At 41.9% G+C, this 23,012-nt stretch overlaps 1 protein-coding gene across 3 annotated transcripts in view; it reads right to left on the bottom strand.

The window, feature by feature from the left end:
- Positions 1-23,012, bottom strand: part of ALK (ALK receptor tyrosine kinase) — a 319,318-nt gene that overhangs the window by 20,689 nt on the left and 275,617 nt on the right. The window contains exons 12-20 of one of the 3 annotated variants that reach the window (XM_069799961.1): positions 16,807-16,969; positions 12,195-12,345; positions 9,565-9,696; positions 8,491-8,635; positions 7,565-7,627; positions 5,857-5,955; positions 4,747-4,899; positions 3,424-3,522; positions 1,478-1,664 (exon numbers count right to left, since the gene is read on the bottom strand). In XM_069799961.1, coding sequence (XP_069656062.1) covers positions 1,478-1,664; positions 3,424-3,522; positions 4,747-4,899; positions 5,857-5,955; positions 7,565-7,627; positions 8,491-8,635; positions 9,565-9,696; positions 12,195-12,345; positions 16,807-16,969 — 1,192 coding nt within the window. Of the gene's footprint in view, positions 1-1,477; positions 1,665-3,423; positions 3,523-4,746; positions 4,900-5,856; positions 5,956-7,444; positions 7,628-8,490; positions 8,636-9,564; positions 9,697-12,194; positions 12,346-16,806; positions 16,970-23,012 lie in introns of those variants that run through there. The other 2 variants (XM_069799960.1, XM_069799962.1) reach the window with 2 other exon arrangements.

Here is a 23,012-nt window from a genome sequence, read left to right on the forward strand (position 1 = left end):
CAACAACAGCTGTAACACATAGGTGGCATGTCATAATGACATAGTGAACTCTGGCAGAGAACGAGGCTGCATCCCATATCCTGAGTCCCTCTTAACCCTACATGGGCTGCACATTGGGCAGTAGTAGTCTAAGCCTCTAAGAGACATTCCTGCATCTTGGTCCAGGTAAAAGGCTCTCAATAAGGCTCTCTTCTACAACACGCAATTTTCTGGTAGAGACAGGTCTGGCCTGAGAGCCGCACTGATTCTGTTCTCTGGTCTATCGGTGGCCTGTTTTTGCATGGGCTGTTGCCCTCCTGTCCATTCAGACAGGTGGTGCTAAGAGCAATCCGCTCTCTTGTTGCATAAGCTCTGTGTAGTTTTGCCAGGCTAAAGACCAGTCCAGGCAGTGAAACCACAGTGAGGACTTGCGTTGCCTGTGACTCAACCACTTCTTTTAATAACATTTTGTAGGTATCAGCTTGAGACACTATTCTTGGTTACGCCTGACCAACTTACTACAAACTGACGGTATAAAACAGATCTCTACAGCTCATAACTCGCCCTCCTCCCCAAAAGTCCACCTTCCCTGCCCTTATCAATTCCCAGCTGTATCTTCTGCTCTCTGCAGCTTGCCACACTTCAAAAATTCTTTCAGAGCCCAAGTAACAAAGGCAGCAGCAGCACAGGGTACACTGGGAACTTACAGATGCAGTCCTTACAGATGTGCAGGTAAGGGGGAATGAGATAAGAGACAGCAAAACATTGCAGACTGCATAGACTGCTCTGAGCGTCACCTTTTTTAGCACTGTAAGCTCCCTAGTCTTCCAAGCTCTCCTGCTTCCACTTCTTGGTTTTTTGTGTAAAAGTGCATGGTACCAGGGTAATGTCACATTAACAAGTAGCATGCACTGTATCCTGCAGTAGAGCGAGGTGGCAAAGAACTCTGAATTTTCAAGTTTTTCTTAAGAGACTATTTCGAACTTTCCAGAAGTTCTGATCTAGACATGACTATCCTGCTGGCTTTATATTCCTGTCTTTTTAATACTGTCTGGCAGTCTCAAACCCATCGCTTTTCCTGCTATTGTACTTAAGGATGTCTGTCTTTACCAAAGATTCCATCAAAGACTTCAAAAGAGCCTCCTACAAGCCTCAGCCTTCCCATCATTTCATCAGTTGATACTGGAAATGGGCCATTCATTGCACAATCTGCAAAAGATGTGTCTGAATTACTGGTGATGACTCTTCAGTTCCTCTCATAATCCCAGAAGATTAACACTGCACCTGTAAAAGGTCGAGGAGACTGCCAAAGTCTAGTCCCCTCCACCCAGCCTAACTACTGCAGCTTCACATCTTTCTTATGAAAAGGGGCATAAGTCTAGAAGTGCATGAGAATTTGTATGGGCCTGCACAAAGACATAGAGTTCACATCTGTGTAAGAGAGCCAGCATATGTGAGTGTATAGTATGAAGCGTGGGGAAGGAAAAGATGAATTTACCGGATGAGAGAGATGTTTTTTCGAGGCACCTCTTTGAGGTCACTAATGGATGTGGTCTTTCCTGCAAAGCAGTAGTTGGGATTGTAGTCTGTCATGATAGTGGAGGTACGCAGCTTGCTCAGTTTATATTCTGGGCTCTGTAACTCCATCTGCATGGCTTGTAGCTCCTGGTGCTTCCGACGATATACTAAATATGGAGAACACAGTAAACCAGAGACACAGACTGACTTTGGAACAGGACAGCAGCCGTGCAGCATGTCTCACTGGAATTTGCTGTGTGGCCAAATTTCAGTGAATCAAACCAGACAGTGACATTGTCATATTTCTGTATGTCAGATAATTACAGACAGAAAATGGAATCTGAAGTTATGCAGGAACCTTTGATTTACACATCTTATGAAGAAACAGGCTTGCTCATGAACACTTTGGAAGAAGTAAAATAAATTTCACTTGCAGAGATCTCTGATTTCACAGTTCTGAGATTTTTGTTTTGTTCTATTTAGTTTAACTGGACCTCCCAAGTATGAGTCCAGTTCCAAGCTTGAGGGAGTTGGGGTGCAAACTACTTTCCTAAATCACGCAGAAGTGACTAAAATCTGAAATACATTATTGCATCATATTGTTCAAAATGGATAGACTAAACTGTTACCTCAGAAAAACATAGAAAACTAGCTCATTTTGCAAAACTTCCTCTGTTTCTAAAAAACAGAGTTGGACTAAATTTGAAATCATTTTATGGTAGTGTTATATTCTTTGAATCACTTCACTAATACTTCTGAAATGTCATTAGAAATTACACCTTGAAAGAAGACATCCTGTGGATGTTCCTTGAAATAGTAATTGATATTGCAGTATTTTTTTCAAAGCAAGATGCCAATCGTGAGCAGGTTAAATCACTATTACCCTTACTATTGATTTCTGTGGGAGCTGGATTGAGCCCAAAGACTGTGACGGTAATAGCTATTGCATCTTCTCCAGCAGATGTTGCTCAGGGGAAGAATTTAAGGGGTAAACATGCACTCACAAAGGCAGATGGATGTAATGACCTATCCACAAACCCTTCCTGTCCTCCATTTTCCTCTTCATTGCTTTTGCTTTGATTTTTTTTTAAATCGCTGCTCTTTCCTGAGATGGCAATGATAGGCTAGTTGGATGGAAAGAGGATTACTCTTCCACCCCCTGAGAAGTAATTAGTAATTTTAAAGGGGCACTGTCAGGCCAGAAATCATACATGTAGGACCATGTGTGTGCAACTGATAACTCCTGAAATTCTTAAAACTGAAACAGCTGCGCAAATCTAATTTAATAGTTGCCGTTTGCGGCTCTGGGTACATCCCTCCCCTCCCCCAGATTATATACAGTGTGGACAAAGAAAGGTGGCAGAGCTGTGGTTTGAATCCCTGGCTGCTTTTCACTGATTCAAATCTATTCTGCTTGCAATCAAATGCAGGTGAGCAATTGTTTAAAATAAGAAAATGAAAGGGTGAAAAATACCTTTTAGAATTTCAAATAAAGATGCCAAGAATTCCCACATCCTACTAAGTAGCAGTTTGTAAAAGGGGAACCTGTGCAAGAATTTCAAACTTAAATGTCATACAGTAAGAGGCTAAATCTGTATATAGGCACACAAATAAAGAAGATTGCTTTTATGCATTAAGCACCAACAGTTCTCAGAAAACCAGTGGCAGCTGTGTTCTGACAGCTTTACACTACAACACAAGCAATAATGTCTCTTTCGAGATGCAGTCAGTAACTGAAACCTCCTCAAACTGGTCATTGTGGTTAGAAACAACTACTGAAATCTGAAGTTAAGGCGTGTGTGTGGGAAGGTGTCATTAAATACAGCAGTAGCTAAAAATCTGAATCCTTTTGCCTCCCAGGGACCAATTATCCCTGGCTCAGATCCAGCCCTCATATGAAAATATCTTTTGCAGAGAAACACTCACCTATCATGATTCCTGAAAAAGCCAAAATTAGAGCAGCCACCAATGCTGAAGTCACTACAGACAAGATCAAGGAGAGAGGGAGATGAACCACCGGCTCAGCTGTAATAGAAGCAGGAGAAGAAGGAATTTTGTGTCTGAAATGATCTTCCAGCAGTCACTTTTTGCAGGCAGATTTTTCTGCTCCTCCTTCCATTTACTCATCTGCTGTTCCTATAGTGTAGGAGCAACCTCTGGCATGATCAGTTCTCAGGATCTATGACCTCTAATACCTCATTGTTTCACTTTCCTCAATTAATATCAACCCATTAAAACAGGTGGTTTGCTATCAGTGAATTAACATGTGCATTCGCTGGGTATGAAAACAAGACTATAAAACCCAGGGGCAGGAGGTTGGGGAGGTGGAAAGAACATTACACTGCCAGGGTTAAAGTGCTGCTATCAATGCCAAATCACAGCAAAAGCAGAAGCAGGACTGCAATATATCATCTCCTAAATGCATCTAATCCAGGCAGAAAAACCTGATAACAGTAAGTGTAGTACAAAGTATTCCATAGCTGCATCCTCACTTGGGACCACAAGGCATTCAATGACCACCTATTAAGGTTTACTTCACCCTGGCAAAATGACCGTGCTTTTTGCCCATTTCACAAGATGGGAATGGTAAAAATACACAATAATTTTCCCATGCCAGTGACAAAGCTGAGAGCAGGATTCTGAAACCCTGGAGTCACTTGCTCTAACTGCTGGGCAAGAACATGAAGGAAACCTAGTAATGGAGGTCTAAGCACTTGGTTTTTCAAGTAAGGCAAGTACAGGCACTATCTTTAGTTTTGGTCGACGAGATCTCATGCAGAATTTCTTATAGATGCTGCACCTGCACCTTTTATGTCCAAATCCACAGGAATTATATTCTCCTTCACCTTGTACATTTTTCTAGTTCTTAAGAGCACTGACCTGGAATTTAAGTTTAGCTGGAAGATTCCTTCAGTGAGCAAATTTTCATGATTTCAGAGCAGAATGCGAGCATCAGCACAATCAGGTGCAAAATTTGACTCTCCTCAGTTCTGCCCAGTATGCCAAACGTACACTGTAAATCAAACCAGCAATGCTTCTCTGTGCACCACTCCTCAGCACTCATGTGTCTATATCCTAGCAAACTAACTCTGCAGCATATACCAGCAAGAAAGAAGGTAACATTCAACAGAAGCCAGTTTTAAGAAAGACTAGATAACACTTTCAGGATGTCTTACAGTCCAAACTACAGATTTTTGCCATGCATTTTCTGTTTCACACACTAGCAGCCTACCCCATACATCTACTTACCTATGCAAGACACACCATCCTCAGCCAACTCTGTGCCTGGCTCACAAAAGCAAATGACTTTTTGAGTCTCAAGATCAACACGGCACTCGTCCATCTCACAGTGACTACAGTTAAGATGCAGCTTAATATCCACCTCTCCATGCCCCTCTGTCACTAGGGAGTGAATGAAAGAAGCTGAGTTAATTACTGTAGAGATCATTCACATCATTCCCTTGGGCACTCACAGAAACAGGGTGGTCACTATTGCCAGATGTGGCAGGTTAGACCCCATCTAAGAAACTGATTTCTCTCCACCTTCCATAGGTTCTGTCCTTTTCTCATGTAGAAAATAACATCCAGCTAAATTAGCCCCACTGCAGTTGAGGTGCACTGGCTCTCTTTGAGCAGATAGCCCTGCCAGGTTAGCCATGAGGCTGCTGCTGAGGCTAAGGGAAACTTGCCCTTTCGGTGGTCCGTGGGGCTCACCCTTTTCTTTCCTGACCTTTATTCCCTCTGAGATCAAGCACTGCAACGCTTCCAAAACTTTTTGGCTGAATCTATCAGGCCAGAGTGCAACTCTGTTTGAAAATACTTCTAAAGCAAACATATTTTTTTTTAGCAAATAAGATATTTTTGTATTTTCTGAACACATTGCAAACATATTCAAGACATTGACTTCTGGGCAAACATAAGCTGGAGTGGCAGTATTTATCACTCCCACACACTGCTAGGCAGCACTGCACTGTTTTCTCTAGAAACACCCTGGTCCAACCTGAATACTTTGCTGAGGGATGCTCTAAGGAACATGTTTGTTAGTGAATAGTCAGGTGCTTTGTCTGTTTCTTCCCTGAATTATCTGAACTATGAGGCTCTGTTACCACTTTTCTTGGCCAAAATTATTCTATAGGCTGGTAGACTATATTGTTGGGAAGTGTTTTCTAATAGCCCTGATGTTCACTCCGCCTGCTTTCTTCCTGTTACTTGTGTTTATTCTCCATTGAACTTTGTTACGCTATGTTTCTGCCTCCTCATGTTCATGATGTACCCAAAGGATTGTAAAGTGTCCTACAGATGCAAACTATTCTTAACATGAAATAAGCCCACTAGAAGAATTCTGACCAATATGAATACCTTTAAGTGCTGGAGTGTATAAAGTACCAATTGGATTAATAAAGGACACACCATCCTCCCCATCCATCTCTGGGTCATTGTCCACTGCAGCATTGCCACCTACATCAAACCAGAAGTCACCTTAACAGACTGAGGCGCATTGGCACTAAAATACAGATAAGCATTGCAACATGCATGACTTCAGCATATTTAGGGAGGCATCCAAATGAGAAAAGAGAATAAATCAAAGTATTTGACATATAGGGAACACTTAGCAAGTTGTGGCATGAACCACTGGTCTTTTATCTCTAGAAGTTCAATTTAATAGCAGCAGCTTGTGACAATCAATTTCTTAGCTCTGTTTTAGGCAGACTGTTGCAAACTAAGGCACAAACTTCATCTTTAACTATATGGGTGCTGTGAAACATATAAGCCCTTCTTAAAATTAATGTAGCCAGGAGACTGGAAAACACCAGTACTCAAGGGCTAAGTTCAGTACCCTTGCTGATCAAGGTATGTACTGTGTCAGCAGAGGGAACGAATAATCTGATATCCTTCCTCTCCTTTGCACCCTGAAAGCAGGGTGGTCCACCAGGAGTGGGGACTGAAGGAATTTATGAGTTGCTCATTTGTGCTTGGGCATATAGAACATATCAGGAGGAAAGTATGGGCAATACATAGAAGATATTAGAAGCACAGTATGGGCCATATATTTTGTACTACAAGCATGCAAAGACTCCCCCACCCCACCCCAAAATGGCTTTTCCTCTTTAACCATCTTCAGCAAAATTAAAATTATGTCATGTGAAGCATTCTGTTGGAAAAAGAAGCATTACACAGTAACATTGGTACAAAACATGCACTTAATCATTTAAACTGATTACTTCTCAGGATTTCTAGTCTATCATACACTTGATTTAAGCTGTGGAGAACCAGGGGTTAAAAAGTCCACCACAGCGCAGATGGCTGAAGAAACTATGTGGCCCAGGAGATTATGGGTTAGTAGAGATCTTGAATCTGGCCCACACCAGTTATAATCAACATAATGCCATCTGACAGCTGTCCTGAGACCCGCAGCACGTGCAATTAGCTCCTTGTTGACTGAAGTCAACACCACCGACATTATTAAGAGGGGTCCTGGCTGGCAGCCTGAGCCTCTGCCCCCAGAGACCACCTGCGCAGGACCAAGGCCCACCCACAGCAGGGCAGGGTAGAAGAAGCTGCATCTTTCCCCTGGCATAAAGCCTGGCTGCCAGTCTCCAGGACCAACGTCCTCAAAACACAGGTGCTGGCAATGGGAGCACATAGCCTGTGGCTCCTCCTTCTTCAGCACTATAACCCCAAAATGGAAGGGTCAAGAATCACAGCAGGATCTTGATGGCACATTTTTCAGAGTGCAAAGCCAGGATTACAGCTGAAGGACTGACATCTGGCTATTTGCTCGAAGACTATATGCCATACGTTCATCTATTGCTAAAAAGGCAACACACAGACATACTAGTACATAACAGTCAAATATGCCAGCTACAGGAGAATTATCTATCAGCGTTTTGCTGACCATTAGCACTAAAGGAGGGGAAGGGACACCTTGAACACGAAGCCACTTTACCTATATATCCTCCGCCTCCTCCACCTGAGGAGCACCCCCCTCCACCCCCTCCGAAACCCCCTCTTGTCTCCCACCCCCACTTCTTCATGGCCTGGGGGCAGGATCTTCCTCCAGTAGCACCTTCCAGCAAGGATTTTCCTGACCACAGGAAGGAAGTGTTATCATTCCAGCCACCTCCACCACCTGCAGTTAAGAGAAGAGAAAAGGCACAGGTAAGGGTTATTTCTGTGTAAAAACACTGCGGGGATCTGCAGAACAAGCACTCCTTAAAAGCACCTCAGCTGAAAGTAAGAATCTCATGCCTTGGTTAGAAGAGGGGATGTGCTTGTTACACAGTGCTACAGTGACCTTTCTGTAAGGCTTTTGACCACATTAATCATCTGCACCTCTTTTCACCTACTGTACAAGGACAAGTATTTTCTATGAAAAATGTAAAAAGACATCCCTGCCTACTCTCCAACCACTTGTTTCTGGCTTACAGAGCCTTCCCCATCTCTTTGCAAAAAATACTTTTAAAAAAACCCTATGCCAGTTCTGAAGTGGAACAAAAGGAATTTAGTGAAAGGGATGTGAAAACTTGTCCCAGCCCCGCTCTAAATACAACATACTCACCGGTGACTCACTATCAGCTCTGCTGGTTGTTCAGTCCAAGGTCTCTTCACAGAGACTTCTAGCCAGGGTGCAATTATGCTCTTTCTGCATAAGCCAGGGAAACTGTGAGTATGTCTACGTAGCACAAAACAGGGCAGGGAGCAGGATGGCCACATCGGCACTGCAAACTCTTACATCAAAAATCAGACAACTTTGCTTATGAGAGGTACTACATTATCTTGGGAGAATGTTGCCATTGCTACAGCTATACCATCTCTGACACCCTTATTTAGGCCAAGTAACCTGCACTGTGGTACATCCTATATGCATCTGTTATACTTCCAGGTTCCCTCTGAACTGCATTTCATGAGTTTTGCCTCACCTCCTTGTGAGAAGGAATCTGGGAGTACCACATATTCCCAGATGTTTTCTTAAAAAGAATAAACTTTCCTTACCTGCAGCTCCTGAATTTCCATTCAACCCTGGAACAGAGGAATCATTCTCCAGCCTTTCTGGATGAAATGTGTCTGTTTTGGCCCTGTAGGCCCTGCCACCACCTCCTGCTGCAATTATCAAGGGGACCGGTTCTCCATTCTCCATCTTAACAAATTTAGAAATAAAGGCAGTATTCAGACTGAGTCAGGCACACAAATGGAAGTTCAACCACATGCTAGTTACTGCATGTTGCACTAAGCAGGCATCTAGGACTGCTCAGCACTACAAATTACCATTGCATTATTTATGCACCCACATCCAAAAATTAATGATAAGTTCTGCAATAGAGAACAGTGGCATCAGTAGCTCTATGAATTGCACCTACAGCACTGATGGCTCTTAGAAAGCTTGTAATGTTACTGTGTGATGACTTTCATCAAATGAAACAGCTAAGGAGCACTGCTCTGAATAGCACAATATGGTGCCTCCACTGGTAAAGGACTGTTACACTGGAAACTGTCTGAGCATGCAGTTATGTAGAATTATGTAGAAGCTGGGTGATCTAAGAATATTGTTAATGCCTGAAAACAGTGTTTGGAACGAGTACTGTCTCTCAGCTAGTACATGACAGAAAAGATCAGTGGTCCCCAGCTATAGGGTTGCCAACAGAAAACACACAGGCTATCCTCAACTTTTCTTGTCATTGCACCATATAGGCCAAATGCATAGCTCAAGTCTAATGTTCTACAATGATAGATTTGAATAAAGTCCTGTGGAATTTGCCCTTTGCTGTAGAATTACACTTCAGCATCTCAGCTTGCATTGAAAAAAATCCAATTCAAACTATTATGTCTGCAAAGGAAACTCCAAGCCACTGAAGCAAGCGTGGCCAAACTGTGTAGCAGTTCTAACAAGTGTGAAGGGTCAACTCAGCTCTCTACAGCTATCACCTGAAATTAAAGATAACCACAGCTCACTTTGTGGACCCTTCCGAGAGGTATATAAAGGGTTCTCAGATATTTCAGGCTGTGATACTAGAGGCAAGTGGTGGGATATGTTCGTGCTGAAGGTGCACGGGGACTACGTTTCCATACCTTAAATATGTAAGTTGCACCTCCCCCGCCTCCACCTCCTCCTGCCCATTCTTTGACACTTCTGTTCACACGTATCTCTTCTTCAATCACATTGCTCTCTCCAATGCAGACTTTCTGTATAACATCATTAGTCTGCAAACAGAAGACCAGGTCTGAATTCTGGTAAGAAATCTCCATGTCCTTGTACACGCACAGGCCTTGTGGACCCTTCACCCTCCCAAACCAATAAATTGTCCTCCAGTGAAACTATATAGGAGGAAGCAAGTGAATGCTCTTCTAGAAGAATCTCGCTTTTTGCTTCAACCTTTGTCAGAAGAACTTGTTGCCATTTTAATTGAATTACTTTGAAGCAAGCTCAGTGCTGATATCTATTACCCTGTAAATAGTAAACAGCTCCATAAACTTTTAACATACAAGATGTAGCAGAATTTACTGCAAATACTTCCCAGCTTTAACTATCTGTATTTCACAAGTAGGGGAAGGGAGTAACTCAGTGATGATGTGACTTACCCCATGACATGCAACAGCCAAATGGCAGAGACATAGAAAGAACCCAAGTTTCTTTACTCCTCTTCCAGGGCCCTGTTGGTTGGGGCCAGGCAGCCAACATGCATCTATCCAGAACTAAGGTGTATTGGTGGCTAACGTAGATGTACTAGAGCTAGCTTTAACCTAGGTAGTCATAGCATGGACAGTAGCAATGGGCTCAGCATAGACTAGCCACCTAATATTTATCTAGACTTCCAAGCAAGTTTTGATGTTGATCTGACACTTACGCTGTAGCAGCAATTTTACTATAATTACCAGTGCTAGCTAGTTCAAAACCTACCAAAAGAGCTGCAATCCCACCTTTGATTGATGTTAAAGAAAATACCTCACTAAAAAGCCTCCGTATTTCCTACTTAGCATTTTTCCCCTCCACCAATTAGCACCAAATGTAGTGAACCTTCTGTATTAGGCAAATCACTGAATTCACTAACTGATTTCAAACACAACATTAAACCATCATTTATAAGTACTTCTGGACTGTGACCTAAGAGAGGTAACTGTCGCTTCAATTTTAAATTGGAGCACAGAAGTGCATGACAAGCAGGACTCTGCTGTGAGTATTTGTAAGCTGCAAGCTTTGCTTCTAGCTTATTTTACTTTATAGTTTCATCTCCCTAACACTATCTTGTTATGCACACTGAACCCACTAAGTCAACACTTTAAGGGAAAAATGCACAAACAGTTGTTAGAGTAGGATTGACCTTCTGCTTCCTTCTACTTTCATATATGTCCTTTTCTTTTGGAAGAGGAACCTGATAAAAGCATCCTCAAGTTACAAATTATTCTGTTGACCACACAATGTGTCCTAGGTTGTGCCAGAGAATGAATGGCATCCATTTTGTGTGTGCAGACTTGCCTATGGAACTAAACAATCCTCCTTTCCCTAGTCTTCCCTCTCCTTAATTGATTTGGAGTTGGGTGGGGATGATTAATAAAACGACAAAGTCAATGACCCAAAGGAACCACTAGATTACAATTGAATTAAAAAAAAAATAATCCTTCATGGCAAAGACATAACTGATTACAATCCAATCTAGTAAAAGTCCCTTCTACAAGTCAATGCAATCTCTTTGCCTCAATGAAAGAATTACATTAGCACTCAATAAATTCTCACTAAGATTACAGTGGCCTGCAATTTAATGAGTCCATATATTACACTCAGCTGGAATGTCCTAGTTATAGATGTTAGATGGAAGTTTGAGTTAGGACATTTCTCATTTCAAAGAGGCTTCATATTAATGGTTTCTTTGTAGATATGTATAGTTCCAGTTTTAACATTATTTACTTCAGTACCCAGCCTTGAGAACCCCTCTTTCTTGTCTACATCCTTCAACCTTTCTCTGCTGTAACAGACTGCTAAGCTTTCATCTCTTGGACGCCAGCCACTAACAGTTGAGAAATGCACAGCATTTAAATGTCCAGCTCAAATCTGTAGGTGAAATTTCATCAGATAATGCTTAGTTTCCTACATAAGAATCTCCCATTCCCTCACCCTCCAAAGAATACTAAACAAATTAATAGATTATTGTGCCTGCAAATGGTGGAAGCTGCGCCTTTCTGTCAAGGCATTTGCAGCAACGATTGGTTAGTAACACAAACCTAAGAACTGACCAAGCAGTGATTAACTTGTCTTTCCCATTCCCATAAAGAGAATAACCAAACAGGCCCCGTGAGGTGGGTGTCTCCAGCGTTGCAGAGTACTATGATAATGGCAGGGCTGGGCTCAACAGCAGAGCAAAGACAAAGCCCTGTGAAGTCAACTCTGAACACTGAACTCCAGAGGAAAGGAAGGCAGGGTTGTCTTTTCCCTCTGAAAACCTACACGGACACTCTGAGATACGCAGATCAATCAGGAACCTGTAGTGTATTATCAATGGGGCCTGAACGTTGAAGAGGAAGTGAGCACAGTGACATGGTACTTCACCTTTTCACGCTCGCACCCTCACAGTAGAACTGTAGCTACTACCCCTTGAACCGTATAACCCCAAATCCCTCAATGACAATGTTTTTCTCTGTAAACAGACAAAACTCCATGTATTTATAGAAGGGATTAAGGCAAAACAGAAAGGGCAATCACTTACACTAGGACAAGCATCTTCTCCTTGCTGTCCCACCAAGATATACAAAGTATCATCCTTCTGGAGGTCAAAAATTCCTAGCACAGACACGCCGTGGGACCGCACCATGGTGTTCTTCCCTCCTTTCCCACCAGCAGCTCCATAGCCTGAGATGCTGCAGGAAACAGAAAACAAGAGCCTGGCATCCATGTTGTCCCAGACAGGTAGAAGGTAATACAAACCACTTCTGGGCACTGTTTTGCACACCTGAACTGTATACAATGTCACAGGGCTGTGCCCTGAAGACCTGATACTCTAAATATATCTAAACCCAAAGCTTGAAGACTGAGGTTCTCTGTTCTACATGGACCTGTGAACCTGGGTAGCTACAAAACAGCTTCTTTCACATTGATTCTTGGGCAAACACTTGCTGAGGACAGAGTGAGCAAGTCGCTGTAGTTTCAAACTTTAATATATGAAACACATCTTGTTTCCCAGAAGGCATACCCTTGAGAGGTCTGCAGCAATAAAGTGAAAGAACAGAAGCAGGAGGACCGGTAAGTACAGCACATATGGCTAAAGAGAACATTAAGCAGGAGATTGACAGGGGGAGATCTGAGAAAGCAGACAGCGTAACTGGTCCTGGTAGCATGGACCAGATGGGAAACAGCTCTCCAATTCCCAGGACCAGAGGAATACAGAAGAGTAGATGGACACGACACTGCCTGCAATAAACAAGGCAGGCAAAAGTCCCCCAGCTAAACTCACAGTCACCATGAACGTCTCACTGTCTCCAGCCAGCAGTGACTAGGTTGCATACACAGGCTGCTGCAGTCTCAATTAAGGCTCTGGGACTTTTATTTCAAGCAGTCAAGATTCAGAGGTCTTTCCTGTTGTTGATGTACCCAAAGATTTGGCTGTACTACTTTATTGCTCAGCTCTTCCCTCTCCCTTTCTAAGTACACAAACAATTTACATACTTGAAGCAGCTTTTATCAAAGAATTTCAAAGCACTTTAAAAAATCATGATAAAACACACATCTCTGCTGCAACAAAAACCAGAGTTACTCAACTTTCTGAGCAAGTGAGTGGTGGTACAGCAGGCTCAATTTTGATCTGAAATAAGCTTGTGATCCTCCACTGACATTAGTAGCTTTGCAGCTATTTCCATGAGAGCAAAATTCAACCTGGAGCATGTAAACAGTGACTGCAGGGCTGAGAACACAAAACTTCCTCTCAGCTTCTGACCAGTTACAGTATAGGTGCTCTGCTTTAACTCCTCCTTTCCTCTAGCACCTGGTTGGTCTTTGCCCAGCACAGTCCTGCATGCAAACAGGCTACAAGCAGAACAAACCAGCAGTGCCCATTGTGCATAAGCACCCTGAACAGGTTGGGCAGCCAGCTCACTTTCATCCAGCAACTTGCCTTAACGATTTGCGTGAGGAACTCACCTTGCGATACCGCTCTGAGGCAGCCAGCATGGAGCAGTTCTGATGTCAAAGCAACTATGGAGCATGAAGTGCCTCATAAAGCACATTAGCTCCTTGCAATGTGACATGATTATGTTCGTGCCACTGCTGATAACCAAAGCAATCATTCCTCAGTAAGGCTGCACTGGCGCCAGCAGAAAAAGTGATGGACACAGCACTGGGCTACCCTGAACAGATGCTGCATGAATCTGAAGACTGAGTTGATTTGCTGTAGAATTTTGTAATGGCTAATGAGATGCACTATCAGGCACAGCAAGCTGGCAGGGCTAATCGGCTGCAATTAGGGGCCATATTTTTCTGTGTATGAACAGATTTTGCATACAAGCAATGATGTCAGGAAGTTCAGGAGATCCCATTTTGGCCTCATTCAAAGGCTGCAGACAAACAAAACCCAGTAGATTCAGGTGACAGTCATTTCCTATTCAAAATGGGTGTCACTATTTAAACAGATGCATTATCTTGACTTCAAGCTTTAGTAGGATTCCTTTCCTTAGGCACAACTTTCTTTTACAGGAGGAATCCATTTAACCATATTGGCCCTGAAGAAAGACTCAGACCACCCTGAGTAAATATAACCAGAACACGGAATACTTTCCACTGTCTTCCTCCTTTTCTTTTACTATGATACTTGTAGGAACTGAAAAAGAAATCTGCATCTTCAGGAAGGATCAGGATGAGCAGAGTGCACTGGCTGTGCAAACCAGAGCTGGAGGAAAAATTCCACCTCTGGGTAGCCAGGTCATGGGAAACACTGGAGCTAGTTTTGAGACTATGAGAAAATGCAGTGCCTAGGCTGGCCAGCTTAGAAGGACACCTTTCTGCATTCCACTGTGCTGTGTTCTTGTGGCACCTTACAAGACGGGATCAGAGAAAAGAGAGGACAGTGGAGGTGACAACAAATGGGGCACTCAGCAAAATGGACCAAAGACTTTTGCTTTAAAAATGGAAAGAATTTGGATAATGGATGGTAACATGTAATTTATTACAGTTCACTTCTCTCATACTTGATCATAGGCCTAGATATGGGATGTCAAGACCTTCTGAATGCTTAGAAGGAACTCTGAAAAGAAAAAGATTCTTTTATATTGCCTAACTTTATTGTTACACAATGTGCAGTCCCATGGGAGCAAACCAGATGATTTTGTCCATATCAGCATGTAGGATTCCAGTCTTCAAATGAAGCCACCTACAGTGTGTGGCAGCCTACTCAGACCTTCATAGATGCTGGGGTTTTCTGGCTGTGGTTAACTTGTACTGGTGGTTTTGTGCAAAGTTGAGCTTTCTGTCTTTGCACTTTAATAATGCATATTCTGCCTCATGTTCACACGATCTGTATCCTTCTTATGCAATTATCAGGAATGTAACTCACTGCTCTACATTAGACAGTGTAAACACAGTGATATGGCATAACAACAGCTTTCTTAAGAGCCCAACAGCCAGCTGGATAATTTTATCTCTGGGTCAGGTATACTGGAGATGGCTATCAAGCTAACTTACAGGACCCACAGTGCAGCAGGCCTGCAGGGGAGAGCTAAATACAGGCAGTGGGTCCAGACTCTGGGAAGCCCTAGAATTGATATTGCAACTTGACATTTTCCTAGGGCTATGCTATACTGGGGGACACTGCTGCCCCTTCAGCAGCCCAGAATCAGGAAGATGTCAAGTTAATTTAAGCCCACAATTGCCTCCTCCTTTCCCCAGGCTCTGAATTCTCTACTATAGCCTTAAGAGGTGCAGAAGAGAATGTCATCCATTTATATATAGGTTACCAATGACATTAGCCATCTATTATCTATACAGAACCTAAAAGTCTGTTAGGTCATTTATAGGACTTGAATAGACAGGTCCTCCCTGCAGGACGTGTGGTTTGTATTGTGTAGCAAAAATCTGCCTACAGTTGCACTGGAATTCTGGCTCTTCTTGGGCTGGGGGGTGATATTAAAGAAATGAAAATGTTGTAAGTTTATTGCCTCTTCTCTTTTGGGCTATAGTTTATAACCATATTTACTGAATGCCGGTCCTGAAAAATTCTATTCACCTCAGGCAACTCATTTTTGATAGCTGAGTAAAATATCATTAATGTTCTTTTCATTACCATCAATCCTTGTGGTAATAGGCACTCAGGCAGAACTTGCACCTAGCCTAGCCAGTTCCTCTAAACTGCTTTGCAGTAGACTTCTGTTAGAGACTGACATCTATCCTCAATATAAACATTCTTTTTCAATAAAAAGAAAAAAAGAAGATGCCACTAAGTTTTAACTGAAATTTGTTCTAAGCCTTCAGTGGAGTGTTCTGCTTTGAAATCCATGATACCATCATTGGTTTCAACACGGAATGTTGCATAAAAAACCACCACTAGACAGTCATTGATTCAAACAGACAGTTCTGCTTACAAACTGATGCATGTAGTGGCTTGATGTCACCATTCAGATACAGTGAACTAAACTTTGATTGTACTTTTTTCCCCAGCAAGAGCAAAAAGAAAAAATGATTGGTAAAAATCTGATTAAGTGGCATTGAACTGTATCTGATCATCTCCCTTTGAAAATAACTCCACAGAGGGATTTAAGCATTAGAACCCTCAGCATCACAGAGCCTAACATTTAGGTGGCTGGGTTCCAAAATCAATTCTACAGCGGTGAGCCAGGCTTACAGGCTCAACTTACCTTGCCTAGATTCTAAACAGTCAAGATGCTGAGCACAGCTTGATGCAAGCTGTCTGATAAGAAATGCTCACATATGATTGTGCCTCCTATACCAGGTGGAGAGTGAGCAAACTCATTGTGATCCCAGAATTCAATGGATGGCATATGGGATACATATGCCCCTTGGCCGGGGGAGGTCAAAACACTCAATTTTTGGTTACTTAGAGAGCTCTCCCAACCCATTACCATTTAGGCTAAAGATATGTCTGCCTCAGGTGGTTGTTTCTCTCTCTTCTGTCTTTCACCAAAAAGTTGCATCTTCCAGACAAGAAATCCGAGACTGGAAGGACTGGAAATCACAGAATCAGGGAGAAGTAAAACACATGTAGACCTGGCCAAACTTCTGAATATGGTACTTCATATATGCCCAGCATGTACCTGCAGCTTGGGGAAGTTTCGAACGCAAAGATACATCATGATAATTGGAGATGGTTCTCTTACCTGTATGTGTTGGTTGCTGGTACTCTCCAGATCTGAATGCCTTGGAGAATCCCTTCAGCTCCTACAATCACACTGAGGTTGGAGTTTCTGTAGGCATCGTTGCATTGGCTCTGTGTGGGGCCATAGGGTCCACTGGCACCACATGTTGTGAATAACCAGTGATCTGAAATAAGGACATACACAAAGCATGATCCCAACATCCCAAGATCAAGTAGCTGCTCTGTTCTTTATTCACTCTCTCGATGGACCAAGAGAAGAACTTGGCCCCTGAAGTTTTAGCCAGAACAGATACTCACAGAATTCTTTTAGAAGACTCATAGTGCTGTATTAGACTCAGTATTTGGCAGCTTTTCATCTACATCTCCTGAAAGCTATCACAACTATGAACATAGCTTTACTTTTCCTAAGGCTCAAAAAGGCAAAGATCACAGAGTAGAGCAAAATGCAACACAGACCACCCAGTTTTGGGCTCTGCTCTCTGGGCTGTTAAAGTGCATGCTCATAACCTCAAGACTAGTGCATTTTAGCCCTTTCAGTTTCTACAGACATTTGATAATTTAATTTATTTTATATGGGAAAGCAGATGTTAATTAGGTAAAACCCTGTAAATACATCATCTCAGTGCTTAAAACATAACAATAAACTAATTGTATTTTGAATAATTTACTCACAAGAGATTCAAGTTAAGCTTCAGAAGGCAAAACACCTAACTGAGGCCTGTAAAACAAACATTCAGCTCTGCATGTTCTAGGCCAGATCTGTGGGTGTAAATCAATGCATTCCCATTGCAGCCATTTTCACCAACTTGAAGTACTAGCCTCATACAAATAGATTTCTAGAACAAGCCTTTGCTGATTTGTGCCTCAAAAATCTGATTTTTTAATTTGAATACACGATGTTGAAAATGCCATCCTTTTCCTTAAAGATTCATTATTAGGGCTAGCACAGTTGTAAGACCACAATGCTCTTGTAAAACCCACCCTAACATATTTGCTAGTATATCAGGAAATATTTCATATGTAATCAAAACTGAGATCTAGATGGAAAATAAGTAGACTAAGCAGTTTTCATGTACATTACATGATTTATCATTCATACTTATTAACAAGCTAATATACACAATCCAATAAACTCCATTATTTAATTCTACTGCCATTAAAGACAAAATACTTGAAATACACCTAAAGAACATTATTTCTACAAATTATGTTGGGCCAGCTAGCCCTCCTTATGGCTTTCTCAAAGGGCAGCATTTTCCCACCCAGCTTCCACTAATGCAATACAACATATGCAGACTCTTTCAGTGATGGCACTAATTAGCTCAGACAGAGAATTAACTTGATCTGCTTCTTGGAATTTGCAGCTATTGTCTAAGCAGATCTGGTCTAGAAATGATGGTCTGCATGTGTCTGGATGAGAGAGGCTAGCAGTTTTACCATTACTGTCACTGGAGGGGTTCACCCACCAGAAATACAAGGAAACACATTAGTTTAGCCAGGCACAAGGTCTGAATTACCTTTTCACAAACTAATCCTGAAGCTGAGCTAAATTCCTTCCTATAATAAAGTTCAATGCATGAAATAGATCAAATAATTTGGCAGGACTTTAAGAAATAAAGTGGCTGGCATTTCTGAAAACCCTTCGTAATAGAGTGTTGGCTATTCCAAGAAGCAATGTAAAACTACTACTTTAGGAAAGTGTCCCAGTCTAAGTACTGCTAAGAGAAAATCTCTTCCTTCTTACTGCAAAATCTACACCACCTCTCCCCAAAATTCCCCTGGAAGTGTCTTCTAGAAATTTTGCTATCGTTATTTGTTTTATATGGATACTTACATACTTATCTTACTAATTTTTCAAATCCTTCTGCAATGGGTGGCAGTATAAAGTCTTAAAATAAGTAGATAGCAAATGGAAGATTTCCCCTCTTCTCCTCTGACTCTAATGCACCCCCCCAAAAAACCCCAAGAACAACAGGTCAGAGGGGAAAAGCACCTAAGCAAGCATGGTCTAAAAGTTCCTAAACAAAATGCTTCAGTAGCTCTGATATCGACAGTCTTGCACCAGATGTTACTTATGTTTATTCTTGCAAAAAAAACCCCAAACCAAAGCAAAATCTCACACAAAATGGAAGACGAGAGACTCATTCTGTCAGCTATCACAGTGATTTAACACTGCAGTATCCCAGTGGGCTAAGCCACCCGCACTGAAACATATGTTTAGTAAAGCAGGCAGGTAAGTGTCTTCGTTTGGAACAATAAGAAGCCATTTAGATGTCTCTGGTGAAACATCAAACATGTTCCCAAAGGTAGAAGCAGGTGACCTTCAAGGGGACAATAAGTCCAAAACATGAGAGAATCAAAGTGGTAAACTGGAAGTGATAAAACCTAGGACAGACCACAGCATGTGGATACTGCTGCTATGGTTAAGCTTTGTATTTATGATTTACTCCCTTCAAATAAATCTCATTCCTCAGGTATCTGCTTACCTGGCCTTGGCAAAAGTATCTCTAGACACATGTAACACACAGCACAGCTGGACCTAAAACTGGCAGCTCTTGACTCCCACTGGGTTCCAGGGACAGGGGATCAATGAACTACGTCTTATTCCAAAATGCTTTTCAATGCCCCTCTGTTTCCTTACAAGCCCAATGCCCTGGTGGAACAGAACAAAAATACCCTCCTGCTGCAAACATTATGTCTCCAGACTTTGAACTGAAGCATCCAGAAAAAACTTTTGTATTTTCTGCCTTTTGGACCAAGTAGAGGGGTCTCACTTCCAGTGCAGAGTCAGTATCAGGGTAAGAGCAAACAGTGCTGGTAATTTAAGATTAGTGAATGTATATCTAAGCTCTTATACTCTGGCTTTTAAAATAGAGTATGAGAGGTTTTGGGAGTGAAAAACCATAGATATATTGTGCCAGGGAGCATGATGTAAAGAACCTGAAGATGACTGAGCACAGGAGGTACTATCTCAGATTTCAAAAGTGGTCCTGTTGCAATCGATAGAGTGGTATATACAAGATCACATGTAAAGCCTCCCAGGTTTGGCAGCTGCTGCAGTCAGTGCTAGCAAACATATTTACTTGCTCTGTTCAGGTAGATGGTAGATAGGAATGTTTCAGAAGTAGCAGAGCTGCGTACTGACCTTTGTCCAAAACACTGCAGGAAGAAGTCTGGCCCAAGTGAAGCCCATGGGGAGACTGCACCTGATTTGAACCAGCGCGGATTTCAGTAAAATCTACAGCCAGGTATTGCATGATCTCCTCATTTGTCACTGCTGCACTGACTTGCAAACAGTCCTCCTCCTGTTTATGTGCACTTCATATTTGATACTGAAAGCCAGTCCAACATGTAACAGCTTTGTTGCTGAATTAAATGGGACAGAATATGTCATGGGAAGAAGTCACCCCTCATTTCAACACAATTAGGACAGATGGGTCTTAGTTACAATTCTGGATACAGACTAAAAACCTTGCACTTCCCTCCGCCTGCTCTCTGAAACGTTTCACAAAGCCAACCCTCAATTTGCAGATGTAACTGTAGCCCAAAAGCTTAAACCACTAACCCAGTATCAAAACAGAGTACTGCCTATCTTAGATAAGCTACCATTTCTTTTTTTGAAGTAAGAATAACCATTCGCTCCCTGTATTGACTTTCTCCTGATTCTAGAAATGACTGCCGCATGTCTCATGAGCTCAGAGAAAGCATTTCTACAAGTTGTTTCATGCCACAGCAGTTTACAGTAATTCAATTTGAAACATTATTTTGATCTCCAAAGACTAAAGCAGCAGCACTGAATCAAAACTCCTTAAGCAGCTAGGTGAGAAGCACAGATTTTTTCCATCGGTGCCCAGCTGTGGTCTGTTGCATACTGCATGGCATACCTCTTCTTCCTTCTGCAGCATGCAACAGGCTAACGTTGCCGGCACCTCACGCTTACACGATGGGAAAAAAGCAGGACTCTCTGATCTAAATCCTCCCAAACAACTAGCAAATTTTGGAAGTTTGCCCAACTTCACACAAGTTACAGGTGCCCAGTTTACAGAAACAGCTGAGCATTCCCATGGTGAAAACTATCAGGTAGTTAAGTGTAGGGTCCCTATATATTCTGTCATTGGTAGTTGCAAGGTGCTAACTTGCAACAAGAAATTCCTGTTTAAGGTGTGGGAAAAAGAAAAGAAGTGAAGATTACACTGAAATTCTGAATTGGGGTACTGTATTTCAGTGAATAATTTATACATCAGTTCATTTGATGGAATCCCCACTTTCACTAGAAACGTGGCAGAGGAAACATTTGGTCCTCTGCCTGTTTACTCACACACTTGCCCTATTCAACCTCCCCAACACATTGCTAAGGTCCCAGCAACATTTTCCAAGAAATGCCATTTTGGCTCTATTAAAACAGATTTTAAAAAATTCCTTCTTCCCAACTTTTCTTTCCAAATTAGATTTACTGATGTATTTACACACACAGTCACTCATGCTTATTTTTTTTTTTGCACAGCAGAAATTCTAGTTTTCACACAGCTTGACTAGATACGTAAAGTGCACAGCAATCAAGGCACTAGATTTCAGCCACAGCAAAGGGGAGTGATGTCCTGCTCTTGGAAAACAAAAAGAACAAAACCCCACAAGACTTAAAATGACTAATTCATTTGAAGCTCTGATACTATTTGTGGCCCAAGGCAGTACTGCTGCAGGCACTGCTGCAAATAACAACCAGCAACAATGAAGAGAAAACAGTGGAACAAAGCCTAAAGCACATCTGTACTTTTAACATAGAAAGCAATTTCACTGGCACATATAGCACATAAACTCTGTATCACAAACCAGACATAGGCATTTTAGCTATACCTCAAGGGCCTAAATGTATTAACTGGCATTTGTTAAATTAAGCGCATTTGAACCGAGGTTCAACTCATTCCAAACCTAAACTTTACTGTGATTTGAGAAAATTACCAACGAAGCACCACGCTACTTGGCTTATTTTGGAACCTAGAGTAACACACTAGTGAAATGCATCAGTGCTTTAAAACAATGTGTAGGCAGTTCGTGGAACTTGCTGCCACAACCTCTATTCAGGCCCAGAGGTTATTCCTACTTCCAACAGAGTGAAAAAAACATTAATAAGGGCTATAAGGTCTCATGCATCATGGGCATAAGAACCCCAGTGGCTAAACTTCTGGAGGTAACTAATTCTGTTTGTTGTCCCTCAGGGAGTTCATTTTCTCCCTCTAAGGCAGTTGTCATCAAACTTGATGCCATGAACAAGCAGAACGCTTGCTTCATGTATTTGTAAGAACATTCACAAGCTCCCTTACAATATTTGGCCAATATGGGAAATCAGAGGCTCACAGGAAACTGCCCATCTTAATCTTCACTAACATTTGGCTGCCATTGGCACCATGATATGAGTGGAGGGATATACCTTTTACTTAGTGCATGAACAAATCTCAGTTATGCCTTACCAGTAATTCCAGGGTTGGTCAGTGCTGAAAGTCTGTAGGCAAAATATACTACAAGCGTACATAAGAAATATGTTCAGTGATGTAAGGAAGGAAAAACCTTTCAATTTTGCTTTGGGTTCTGTTGTTTAACAATGTCCTGTGTGCAGTAATTTGAGATTATTACCTTTTACAAGATCAAGTTTGCCAGAGAATAACAGGGTGGGGCAGGGGTTTGAAAGATGATGGTAAATGGCAAAACTAGGTTGTGCTCACAATCACAGTCCCTGAACTGCTAAATGTGTCTACAATGATATTAATGGGATATAAAATGATCATAGGAATTAGTGAGTCTTGCCAGCAATACCAGAACCAGTTACACAGGTACAGCTAGACTAAGATAAGGACAGCTTTTCAACTATTTATGGAGTTACTATTTCTGCCTCTGTCTTTCCATTTTCTAAATGAGGGCAGCAATAGAAGATTTGGACATGTTTTTCAGTTCAACAAGAAGATGATCTGCAGTGATGACAAATGAATGCCAGATTGATCCTGAGTATCATTTCAAAGAAATACTCAAAGCATGATTCATGCTTTATATTTTTCTTAAGTGTCCATATAAAGGGAACACAACCAGGGCATCCTTGTAGGAAATTATCTGTGGTCAGTATGACAGGGCAAGGGCTGACTTTGAACAGCAATGAGAACAGCTTGTTTCCTGCTACCTTCTGGACCCAGAAACTAACAAAGCAGCATGAAGAAA

This window comes from Haliaeetus albicilla, chromosome 13, assembly GCF_947461875.1.
Source record: "Haliaeetus albicilla chromosome 13, bHalAlb1.1, whole genome shotgun sequence".
Classification (NCBI taxonomy): Eukaryota; Metazoa; Chordata; class Aves; order Accipitriformes; family Accipitridae; genus Haliaeetus; species Haliaeetus albicilla.